The sequence below is a fragment of the Triticum urartu genome, chromosome 5A (assembly GCF_056163025.1).
Source record: "Triticum urartu cultivar PI428250 chromosome 5A, HENAU_Tu73, whole genome shotgun sequence".
In the NCBI taxonomy this organism is placed as follows: Eukaryota; Viridiplantae; Streptophyta; class Magnoliopsida; order Poales; family Poaceae; genus Triticum; species Triticum urartu.
The window spans coordinates 586,201,699-586,214,350 of record NC_141877.1 but is presented as its reverse complement, the minus strand read 5'-3'; the positions used below and the strand labels follow the sequence as shown (position 1 = coordinate 586,214,350).

Below are 12,652 nucleotides of genomic sequence, written 5' to 3'. Positions count from 1 at the left end.
TCACGTGGTCCTATCGCTCTATTCTATCTCGCGCTAGTCTCTCGTGTGTCTCTCGCCGTACGCCTCCGCCTCTTCCCGCCTGCTTCGCCGGCGGCGAGTGCCCATGGCGACGATGTCCCGCGCCCTCGGCTCGGCGTTCGTGGGGTTCACGCGGACGCCGGCCGTGCCGGCGACGACGCCCTTGCCGTTGCCCTCCTCTCGCGCCTCCTCGGCGCTGCTCCTGCGCTGGCAGCGGAGCCGGGGCGTCGGCGGCGTCGTCGGCAGCGGCGGCGCGCGGCGGTACTCCTCGGGCCGCAACGCGAAGATTAGCATGAGCCTCCGCGCCGGCATCGTCGGCCTGCCCAACGTCGGCAAGTCCACCCTCTTCAACGCCATTGTAAGTCACCAATTGAACACATACAGAACCCGCTGCTTGAAAATTAAAAATGCTCCTGTCCGTGAGAAGGATGTCGTCTTGTCCAGAGCTCGAAGTAGCCGGGGGCAATGAAATTTTCTCCTTCTATTCGTGCACTGGTTTTTCTAGTATATAAAGCGTGCCTGTAGGACTGTAGGGCCAATGTCACTGCATTTGAAGTGTTCGATGTTTTGCCGCTTAGAGATGCTGTCGTCCAAAGGTTGAAATGGTTAATATGTTTGGAACATGAAGAGAGTTTTGATGAATTATTCTTGTTTCTTGTGTTATTCACGCTCACTGCATAATTTATGCTCTTGCAACAATGACTGCTTCATGGAATGGTTTCTATGTTTCGCAATGTGAAATGCAATTGGCATGTATTTATCGCAATAACAAAATGTGAGTTCGTTTCTCAATGCTGTTAGGTTGAAAATGGGAAGGCCCAAGCTGCAAACTTTCCCTTCTGCACCATAAACCCAAACACTGGCGTCGTGGCTATTCCCGATCCTCGCTTGGACGTGCTCTCAAAGTTAAGCAAGTCCAAGCAGACGGTCCCGACATCCATTGAGCTTGTCGACATTGCAGGCCTCGTCAAAGGAGCAAGCAAAGGAGAGGTACCAGCTGTCTTCGTTTTACTCCAAGTGCAGAACACAACATGTCGATGATTGTTTTTCAATAGTTTATATATGAAAATGTTTACCTGGTTGTTGACTTCAGGGACTGGGAAATCAATTTCTTTCAAACATCCGTGAAGTTGATTCTATACTCCAGGTCAGTTTGCTGACTTTTATATGTTTGTGCTCTCAGGCATTTGTCAAGTTTCTGGAAACTCAAACTTTGCATCTTTTTTACTAGCTGCATTCCCATGTTTTCTCAACTGCTGCATGCCATTCTGTTGGTGTCCTCTTATTTTGCAGATTTTGAATCACTATAATTCTCCAATAGATGTTCCTTTATCAGTTCAGTGGTTGTAGTTGTACAATGTTGGAACATCCGATGATTACCCTTTTTTCTGGCACTGTTATTCATTAATGGGACTTGGTCCTTGTTGTGCTGCCTTGCATTTAGTTTGAAAAACACAATAGGCTATTGGTTGTTGAGGTTCTAAGGATGAACTTAGCACCAATCTTTTCTTCATTGGATTTTCAGGTTGTGCGATGTTTTGAAGATGATGATATTGTTCACGTGAATGGAAAAGTTGATCCCAAGTCAGATATTGATGTGATTAACTTAGAACTCATATTTTGTGATCTTGAACAGGTAATATAATGGGCGAGGGATTTAAGTGTGGATTTATTTTTTTGTTTATGTTCATACTTAACCAAGAATTTTGTAAAATACTGCAGATAGAGAAGAGATTGGATAAGCTTAAAAAGAGCAAAACTAAGGATCCACAAGTAAAAGTGAAGGTAAGTAAGATATTCACAAGCTCTACCATTATTTGATAGGTTTTGTTCTTGATTCCAGTTTTCATTACTCAGGAAGGAGCGGAAAGGTCAGGATTAGAAAAAATTCTGGATGCACTTATGGATGGAAAGCCTGCAAGATCTGTTGATTTGCCTGACCATGAGAAAGAAGCTATACAACATCTTTATCTGCTCACTATGAAGCCAGTCATTTATGTTGCTAATGTAACAGAGTCTGATCTTGCCGACCCTGATAAAAATCCCCATGTCCAGGAGGTGGCCAAACTAGCATCAGAGCTGAAATCTGGCATGGTTACAATATCAGCTCAGGTTTGTGATAAGTGATACCATATGCATCGACCTAGGCATTAGACAATTTCACCTGATCTATTATCTATGTAAGCTAATGAAATTGTGAGTGCACCAGGTTGAGGCTGAACTGTCTGAACTACCACTGGAAGAGAGAGTTGAATACCTAAATTCTCTTGATGTTGCCGAAAGTGGGCTAGGCAACTTGGTAAAAGCAACATATAACCTTTTGGGACTAAGAACTTATTTCACTACCGGAGAGCAGGTGAATCTCTTCTGCTGTTAAGACACTTTGTTCTTCAGCTGTTGATCCTAACTTTCAAATCCTTTTTTTTCCTTTTGTCAGGAAACAAAAGCTTGGACCATTATTGCAGGTTTTATTCGCATTCTCACAATTCTGTTACTGTATTTTCAATTACTGTAGGAACTGCCTTCATCTTTTTGCACCATGGGCACAAAATTTTGACTATGTTTTGTCTTGGATGTTATTGTTACAGGCATGACTGCACCTCAAGCAGCCGGAGTTATTCATAGCGACTTCCAGAAAGGCTTCATTAGAGCTGAAACTGTAAGTATCAGGGTACTGTGCTAGTAATGAGATAGTTTCAGGTTCTTTTCATGTACTGTACCATTATTTTCTGGTGTTATTTTAATAATTTCACAACGGTCACATACCATGACTCAGGTATCTTACGATGATTTTGTTGCGGCGGGTACTCTTGGAGCAGCAAGGGAGAAGGGAGTGGTAACAATATGTGCACTTATATGAATAAATACTAGCTAGTTTTAGAGATGAAGCACATAAGGAAATTTCTTTATTTATTTCCCTCTCTATGACTGCAGATGAGGTTGGAAGGGAAGGAGTATATTGTGCAGGAAGGAGATGTCATGCTCTTCCGATTCAATGTGTGACAACGATACCATGCAAGAAGTTCCAGGCTTTATTCAACTCGAATTTCATACGGACTTACAAGGCAAGACAAAATTTGGGTCGACCATCAGATTTTGTCTTTGAGGCATCAATTGTTCATGTACTCGGCAACATTGCATTTTCAGAGGAAAATACAATCATTTTTGTTTTATGTAACATCTGCGGATACTTAATGGGTCTGCATCATAACTTGGGATCCTTAGTGAGTTTTGTAAATCACTTCAATAAACTCTGCCTGTTATATTATGAGCAATAATATGTAATCCCTTTTTGAAGTAACAAACAGTAGGAGAGTGTCCTACTGCAATATATTAAGACAAAAGTTATCTACAAATTAGTTATAGTATTATGTAATCCCAGGAGTCTATAACTCCAATATACTCCAACATCTGAAGTTCTTAATTACCCCCTAAATGACTTCGGTAATTACTCCAACATCTAAAGTTATTTCTAAGATTGCCTCATTTTATGTTACATGAAAATTGTCATCTGGGCCATTTACATTTTATAACCTTTTCTCATTTATAAAAGGACAACATATGCTAATTATGCAAGCAGAATAGATATTTTGGTAAAGAGAATATGCAATCCATTTTGGAGTACCTCATACTATCCAAGTACTCCCTCTGTATCAAAATGCAAGACGTTTTCTTACACTATGATAAAGAGGAAGTGGAGTATATTCAAAAAGAGATAAATTGGTACAACACACATATGTATATAAGTGATACATGAGAAGTGGGAACACACACACCATAGCAGGAAATATCTTTTGTGCCACGGGCGCGTGGGGCGGGCCTAGGTGAGAAATCACCATGTTTTTCTCTCTGACGCTTAGTTGCTGGCATTGTGAACAGTGGCGGAGACAGGGGGTGCCAGCACGGACCCTGGCCCCCCCTAACAACATGAATTTACTACTAAATTACTGGTGAATAGTGTTGAATTAGAATTTTTTTTTACTACTAAACATCTATTTTTCTATGAATTGGCCCTCCCCAACCTATTTCAGTGGCACTTGCCCCCCCCCCCCCCCCCTAATCCAATTTTTCTGCCTCCGCCACTGATTGTGAATGCCTCTTCTCAAGAGTGTGATAATACCACATTGATTTGATATCACAATATAAATATACATCATCACAATCGATAATCCAATCTGCTCCTCATGAACAGTAAATTTCGCGAATAAATAGAAAAATATTCTGTTTTTTTAGCACCAAGGATGCTTGAGTGTGCTAGGAGCATGCAAATTTCCGTGGTCATTTCTCCATGAAATTTTTCATAGCACACTCCGAGCATATTCGGTGCAAAAAGACAAACATACTTTTTTTGAAGAAAAAAAATCAAATTTACTGTTCATGTCGGAGCAATTTAAAACCGTCTCTACTTTTTTAACATAGTACAACACATAGATGTCATATACACACACATACACTCACCCCTAAGAACGCATGCCCTACCCTTATGAGATTTGTCGGGATACTGAACCGGCATAATATCTTATGACGAAGCCACCACAGGCGCCTTCATAGTCGACAGGAATGTCTTCTCCCATTGAACGAACATCACCAAAAGTCTGAAATAAATCTGGTAAAATGCAAGAGTTTAGGACTTGAACCATGGTGGGTTGGCTCCATCACAAGGAACCTAACCATCTTAGTTGGGCTCGGTTCACAAACCATCAGGGGTTTTGTCTTGCAATCATGATGCAAAAACCACCAATAATAGCTTGATCATCCATCATCAACATCAGGTATTTCTAATATACCCTAACCCAAAGCCCACCACAACATGCACATGACCCTCCTCATAAGTAGGGAAAAATAGGGTGATAATGACGAGTGATCTCCCTCTCCGTGTAGTGGATGGAATCATAGATCCCAACCTTCATGTTTGACTCATGATTGAGCTTCAAGATCAGGATGGCATTGTTCTTCGAGCCATGGATCTATAAATTGCGTCCATCGGGCATGAAAGATGAGCTCCCTAGCTAGCAACGATCCTAGGTTGTTGATACCATGAGTAGCGAGCATACTCTTGAGCCTCGAGCTCCTCGGCAAGAAGACCTTTGATCAACGGCTTGAATGACCTTGATGTGACAAGCATGTCAAGTCAACTTCATTGAGTTATAAATAGACCTGTGTTGGCTAATCCTCAATAGCGAAGTGGCCTGGCCGGCACCATCATCTTTTTATGGCCTTTGTCAAAATGGTGCTCTCTAAACCTAGTGGGCCAAAAGGATGTTGGGTATCAATAGCGCGATCGAGATCAGTATCATCTTCTCCAACCTTCACGGCCAAATGCTCCTACTTCAAATGTTATGCAACTATTGGAGACACCATCAATATAGAAGGGTGTCCTAGTGGAAGAGCTATTGTCGCAGAAGAAAAGATAGAAGGGTGTCCTACTGAGTGGGGGGTAATGAGACAACGATGTTCCGTAATGCATTATCACCTACCAGCTTAAAGGGGACAAATTTCATAGATGGACAGGAGGAGCCCTATTGTGGCCACGCTGAAAATGAAAGAGCATCGAATGTGGCAATTGCTTGAGGCACTAGTAGAAAAGGGGGCAACGGTCCAGGCCGGGTCAGCCCATTAGTCCCGGTTCAGTCCAGAACTGGGACCAATGGGGGCATTGGACCCGGTTCGTGAGCCCAGGGGGCCGGCCGGGCCACGTTGGCCATTGGTCCCGGTTCATCTGGACCTTTTGGTCCCGGTTGGTGGGACGAACCGGGACCAATGGGCCTCGCGCCTGGCCCACCACCATTGGTCCCGGTTGGTGGCTTGAACCGGGACCAAAGGCTCCCCTTTAGTCCCGGTTCATGCCACCAACCGGGACCAATGAGGTGCCTATATATACCCCCTCACGTAAGAGCAGAGCACACTGCTCTGTTTTTTTCTGGCCGAGGGGGAGAGGGCTTGGTGGTGCTCTAGCTCACCTCCTATGCACACAAGGTGTTCGATGGAATGCCCGAGCCACACTACTTAAGCTTTCTCCTCTCCAAGCTCGACCTCCAAGCTCCATGTTCCTCAATATTTGTCTAGGTTTAGCGGTCCGTCACGCCCCGTCCCCGTCTTCACCGCCGTCGATCACCCGCGCCGAGCTCATCGCCGGCACCACCGTGGTGAGCCTCTTGTTCTTATCTTCTTTCTGAAAGGAAAAATATTCTTACTTGTATGTTTACATAGATACTTGTATTATTTTCTTACTTTTATTATTGCATCTTATATAGTTCGATGGTTTTTGTATCCGCCCCCGTCGGCCCTCGTCTTGTCTATGATTCGGATGTGGTATATACATTATCTTTATAACTATTGGTTCATTTATTGTTTATGAAAATTATGCCGACCAACGTGACATAGATTTTATTTATGTAGGATGTATGTGAATCGAAAATTCCAACCGACCCTATTGTCGAGAGGTTAAATTTAGTTGAAGAAGAAAACAATTTGTTGAAGGAAAAAATAAAAAAATTGAGGAGGAGAAGATGATATTGGAGTTGCATGTTGCAGATGTCGTCGATGATCACAAGATCAAGATGGATGCAATGCGCTTGAAGATTAGAAAGATTAGAAAATATGCCATTCATACCGAGGCTTGGTATCATTATGCCGTTGGATCAATTGTTACCTTGGTTGCGATTACGATCGCATTTGTTTTCGCATTGAAATGTTTTACATAGTTTCGATATATGGTTTAATTAATTAGATGCTCTGGAGAGCTATATGTTGTTAGATGAGAACTATGTATGTACTTTGGTTTTAATGTGATGATGAACTTCTATTAATTTGGACACTTAATTATATATAATGCACGCAGATGAACCGGCAATGGATGTACGGTGACAGACACACCTCCGAGTACATTAAGGGCGTGCATGAGTTTCTCGATGCGGCTGAGGCAAACAAGCAGAATGGTTTTATGTGTTGTCCATGCACTGAATGTGGGAATACGAGGTCTTACTCTAACCGGAAAATCCTTCACTCCCACTTGCTTTACAAGGGTTTCATGCCACACTATAATGTTTGGACGAGGCACGGAGAAATAGGGGTTATGATGGAAGACGGCGAAGAAGAAGAGTATGATGACAACTATGTGCCCCCTGAATACGGTGATGCTGCAACGGGGGGAGCTGGTGAAGATCAAGAGAAACCAGATGATGTGCCCAATGATGCTGCAACGGGTGAAGCTGCTGAAAATTAAGAGGAACCAGACGATGTGCCTGATGATGATGATCTCCGCCGGGTTATTGTCGATGCAAGGACGCAATGCGGAAGTCAAAAGGAGAAGTTGAAGTTCGATTGCATGTTAGAGGATCACAAAAAAGGGTTGTAGCCCAATTGCGAAGATGGCAACACAAAGCTCGGTACCGTACTGGAATTGCTGCAGTGGAAGGCAGAGAATGCTGTGGCTGACAAAGGATTTGAGAAGCTACTGAAAATATTGAAGAAGAAGCTTCCAAAGGATAACGAATTGCCCGACAGTACATACGCAGCAAAGAAGGTCGTATGCCCTCTAGGATTGGAGGTGGAGAAGATACATGCATGCCCTAATGACTGCATCCTCTACCGCGGTGCATACAAGGATCTGAACGCATGCCCGGTATGCGGTGCATTGCGGTATAAGATCAGACGAGATGACCCTGCTAATGTTGACGGTGAGCCCCCCAGGAAGAGGGTTCCTGCGAAGGTGATGTGGTATGCTCCTATAATACCACGGTTGAAACGTCTGTTCAGAAACGAAGAGCATGCCAAGTTAATGCGATGGCATAGTGAGGACCGGAAGAAAGACGGGAAGTTGAGAGCACCCGCTGACGGGTCTCAGTGGAGAAAAATCGAGAGAAAGTACTGAGATGAGTTTGCAAAGGACCCAAGGAATGTATGGTTTGCTTTAAGCGCGGATGGCATTAATCCTTTCAGGGAGCAGAGCAGCAATCACAGCACCTGGCCCGTGACTCTATGTATGTATAACCTTCCTCCTTGGATGTGCATGAAGCGGAAGTTCATTATGATGCCAGTTCTCATCTAAGGCCCTAAGCAACCCGGCAACGACATTGATGTGTACCTAAGGCCATTAGTTGAAGAACTTTTACAGCTGTGGAATGGAAACGGTGTACGCACGTGGGATGAGCACAGACAGGGTGAATTTAACCTAAAGGCGTTGCTGTTCGTGACCATCAATGATTGGCCCGCTCTCAGTAACCTTTCAGGACAGACAAACAAAGGATACCACGCATGCACGCACTGTTTAGATGACACTGAAAGTATATACTTGGACAAATGCAGGAAGAATGTGTACCTGGGCCATCGTTGATTTCTTCCGACCAACCATTCAATGTCGAAAGAAAGGCAAGCATTTCAAAGGCAAGGCAGATCACCGGAAGAAGCCCGCCATGCGTACCGGTGATCACGTACTTGCTATGGTCAATGATTTACACGTAATCTTTGGAAAGGGTCCCGACGGACTAGCTGTTCCGAATGACGCTGAGGGACACGCACCCATGTGGAAGAAGAAATCTATATTTTGGGACCTACCCTACTGGAAAGACCTAGAGGTCCGCTCTTCAATCGACGTGATGCACGTGACGAAGAACCTTTGCGTGAACCTGCTAGGCTTCTTGGGCGTGTATGGGAAGACAAAAGATACACCTGAGGCACGGGAGGACCTGCAACGTTTGCACGAAAAAGACGGCATGCCTCCGAAGCAGTATAAAGGTCCTGCCAGCTACGCTCTTACGAAAGAAGAGAAAGAAATCTTCTTTGAATGCCTGCTCAGTATGAAGGTCATGACTGGCTTCTCGTCGAATATAAAGGGAATAATAAATATGCCAGAGAAAAAGTTTCAGAACCTAAAGTCTCATGACTGCCACGTGATTATGACGCAACTGCTTCCGGTTGCATTGAGGGGGCTTATACCGGAAAATGTCCGATTAGCCATTGTGAAGCTATGTGCATTCCTCAATGCAATCTCTCAGAAGGTGATCGATCCAGAAATCGTACCAAGGCTAAGGAGTGATGTGGCGCAATGTCTTGTCAGTTTCGAGCTGGTGTTCCCACCATCCTTCTTCAATATCATGACGCATGTCCTAGTTCATCTAGTCGACGAGATTGTCATCCTGGGGCCCGTATTTCTACACAATATGTTCCCCTTTGAGAGGTTTATGGGAGTCCTAAAGAAATATGTCTGTAACCGCGCTAGGCCAGAAGGAAGCATCTCCATGGGCCATCAAACAGAGGATGTTATGGGGTTTTGTGTTGACTTCATTCCTGGCCTTAAGAAGATAGGTCTCCCTAAATCGCGGTATGAGGGGAGACTGACTGGAAAAAGCACTCTTGGAAGTGACTCAATAATATGCAGGGACGGATATTCTTGGTCTCAAGCACACTACACAGTTCTACAGAACTCTACCTTGGTGACCCCGTATGTCGATGAACACAAGAACAGTCTGCGCTCCAAACACCCGGAGCAGTGCGACGACTGGATTACATGTGAACACATCAGGACTTTCAGTAGTTGGTTGGAAACACGTCTCAGAGGTGACAACACTGTTTGTGATGAGCTGTACTTATTGTCCAGGGGACCATCTTTGACTGTATTGACTTACAAAGGATATGAGATAAATGGGAATACATTTTACACAATCGCCCAAGATCAAAAGAGCACCAACCAAAACAGCGGTGTCCGCTTTGATGCAGCAACCGAGAGCGGAAATGACACATATTATGGTTATATAGTGGACATATGGGAACTTGACTACGGACATGATTTTAAGGTCCCTTTGTTTAAGTGCAAATGGGTCAATCTGTCAGGCGGCGGGGTACAGCCGTACAGGTAGACCCACAGTACGGAATGACAACAGTGGATCTGAAAAATCTTGGGTACACTGATGAACCGTCCGTCCTAGCCAATGATGTGGCACAGGTTATCTATGTGAAGGACATGTCTACCAAACCGAGAAAAAGAAAAGATAAGGAAGCGAATACATCATACGATGAGCCAAAGCGCCACATAGTTCTTTCAGGAAAAAGGGATATCCTGGGAGTGGAGGGCAAGACAGACATGTCTGAAGATTATGAAAAGTTTCATGAAATTCCTCCCTTCAATGTCAAGGCTGACCCAAGCATCCTGATAAACGATGAAGATTATCCATGGTTACGGCGCAATAAGCAAATGACACAAGCGAAGAAAAAGTGAAGACTTTCTCCCGCAACTATTATGATGATACCATGCCAACTTTGTAACATACGAGTATGCTATGCCAACCTTTTCAGAGTTCATTTGAAAACTATGAATTTAGGTCGAATTTTCTATATAGGTGCATCTATGTTCATTTTTTAGTAAAGTTAATCACAAACTTGTGATTCACACAAATTTCAAAGAATTCAAATTTTAACTATTCAAATTTGAAAACTAATGGCATTAACAGAAAGTTTATAATTTTTTAAAACTAATGGCACTAACAGAAAGTTTATAATTTTGCTGACCTAAAAGCAAAAAGAATTAAAAAATAAAGCAAAAACAAAAGAAAATAAATAATATAGAAAACAAAACAAAAAAACTGGAAAAAAAAATAAAATAGCAACAATAAGTATTTTGTTGTAAGTAGAAACAAAATAAAATAAATAAAGCAACAAAGAAAGCAAAAAAACTAAAAAAGTGTTTTCAAATTTGAAAACTAATGGCACTAACAGAAAGTTTATAATTTTTCTAAAACTAAAAGAAAAAATAATTAAAAAATACAGCAAAAAACAAAAGAAAATAAATAATGCAGAAAACAAAACAAAAAAACTGGAAAAAAATAGGCACTAAAAGAAAAAAAAGAAAAAAAGTGTTTTCAAATTTGAAAACTAATGGCACTAACAGAAAGTTTATAATTTTTGTGACCTAAAAGAAAAAAGAAATCACTAAAAAACTATAAGTATTTTGTTCTAAGTAGAAATGAAAAAAGTAAATAGCAAAAAAGAAAAAAATGCCTATAATATTTGTTATGACTAATTAAAATTACCAAATTGAGTATAATGATAAAACACAGTAATATTAAATAGCAGGAAAAAGAATGAGTCAAAAATCAATTTTTATAGTAAAGTTATTCATAAACTAGTGATTCCAACAAATTTTAAAAAAATCAAATTTAAACTATTCAAATTTTAAAACTAATGGCACTAACAGAAAGTTTATAATTTTTGTGACCTAAAAGAAAAAAATCACTAAAAAGTATAAGTATTTAGTTCTAAGTAGAAATGAAAAAAAATAGTAAAAAAATGCCACCTACTGGGCCACCACGGCCTGAATACGACTAGAAGCCCATCCATGGGCCAGGATTCAGGCCCGCAGAAGGCCCAACAGGCTCATAGGCATAGCGGTTTAAGATTAGGCCCAAAGGCCTGCAGTTCTGAGGAGTTCGATGGAGAGGGCGGGGCAGCGCTTATAAACAGGTGCGGCCGCTCCTCAGCTAGCGAGGTGGGACTAAACATCCCACCGCATCGCGGCTTTGGCAGGCGCAGGCCTTTGGTCCCGGTTGGTGGCACCAACCGGGACTAAAGGGGGCATTGGTCACGGTTCGTGGCACAAACCGTGACCAATGCCCCCCTTTAGTCCCGGTTGGTGCCACCAACCGGGACCAAAGGCCGCCGCTTCCCGCCCTTTGGGCTGCTGAAAAGAGGCATTTGGTCTCGGTTGGTGGTACCAACCAGGACTAAAGGTGGCATTGGTCCCTGTTGGTGCCACGAACCGGGACCAATGCTCTTGGTGTATAACCAGGACTTGTGAAAATTTCAGTTTCTCATCGACCATTTGCCCCGACGACGCCGAGCTCATCGACGCCGCCAGGCTGCCCCGACGCCGTCCGCCGCCCCTGCAGTCGCCCCCGACCGCGCCGTCGCCGTCGCACGTGCCTTCGCCCGCCGCCCCTGCAGTCGCCCCCGACCGCGCCGTCGCCGTCGCACGTGCCCTCGCCCGCCGCCCCTGCAGTCGCCCCCGGCCCGCCCATCGTCGTCGCCCTGCCCCGCCCGTCGCCGTCGCCCCTGCCCCGCCCCGCCCGTCGTCGTCGCCCCTGCCCCGCCCGTCGCCGTCGCCCCGCCCCTCCGTTGGTCCCCCCCCGTTTTATTTAGTTCTATATGTTTGTATTTTGTATTTTGCTTTTTTATAAAAATGTATATATGTTTGTATGTTCTCTGTGTATATATGTTCATATATGCAAAAGTTAGATTTAAATATTTAGAAAAGGATTATCTATATATTTTCTCTGATTTAGTACATTTTAGGTTAGTTTCATTTCTAGAAAAGTTTTATATATTTAGGAGAGGAAAAAGGAAAATAAGAAGAGGAAAAAGGAGAAGAAGAGGAGAGGAAGAAAAGGAAGAGGAGAAGAAGAGGAGAGGAAGAAAAGGAAGAGGAGAAGAAGAGGAGAGGAAGAAAAGGAAGTGGAGAAGAAGAAAGGAATAGAGGAGAAGAAGAAAAAAATAGAAATTTTCTATTTTTTCTTCTTTCTCCTCTATTCCTTTCTTCTTCTCCTCTTTTTTTTCTTCGATCTTCTCCTCTATTCTTTTCTTCTTCTCCTCTTTTCATTTCTTCTTCGTATTCTTATGTTTTATCGGGTCTGTCGTCGTTGAT

At 43.2% G+C, this 12,652-nt stretch overlaps 1 protein-coding gene across 1 annotated transcript; it reads left to right on the top strand.

The window, feature by feature from the left end:
• The first annotated feature begins 4 nt into the window (after positions 1-4).
• On the top strand, positions 5-3,315 carry LOC147973088 (GTP-binding protein-like protein). Its single transcript, XM_087521877.1, has 11 exons — positions 5-376; positions 820-1,008; positions 1,112-1,165; positions 1,544-1,654; positions 1,741-1,803; positions 1,876-2,130; positions 2,228-2,374; positions 2,456-2,483; positions 2,607-2,677; positions 2,795-2,854; positions 2,953-3,315. Exons 1-11 carry the CDS (start codon positions 104-106, stop codon positions 3,019-3,021), a joined length of 1,320 nt encoding a protein of 439 aa, XP_087378003.1. The 5' UTR covers positions 5-103; the 3' UTR covers positions 3,022-3,315.
• Positions 3,316-12,652: the final 9,337 nt, after the last annotated feature.

Excerpts from the sequence above, each read along its gene's own strand:
- LOC147973088 (XM_087521877.1), top strand. The coding sequence starts at position 104 with ATGGCGACGATGTCCCGCGCCCTCGGCTCGGCGTTCGTGGGGTTCACG. Across the intron at positions 1,166-1,543 it reads AAGTTGATTCTATACTCCAG|GTTGTGCGATGTTTTGAAGA; the intron begins GTCAGTTTGCTG and ends TTGGATTTTCAG. Across the intron at positions 2,678-2,794 it reads GCTTCATTAGAGCTGAAACT|GTATCTTACGATGATTTTGT; the intron begins GTAAGTATCAGG and ends ACCATGACTCAG.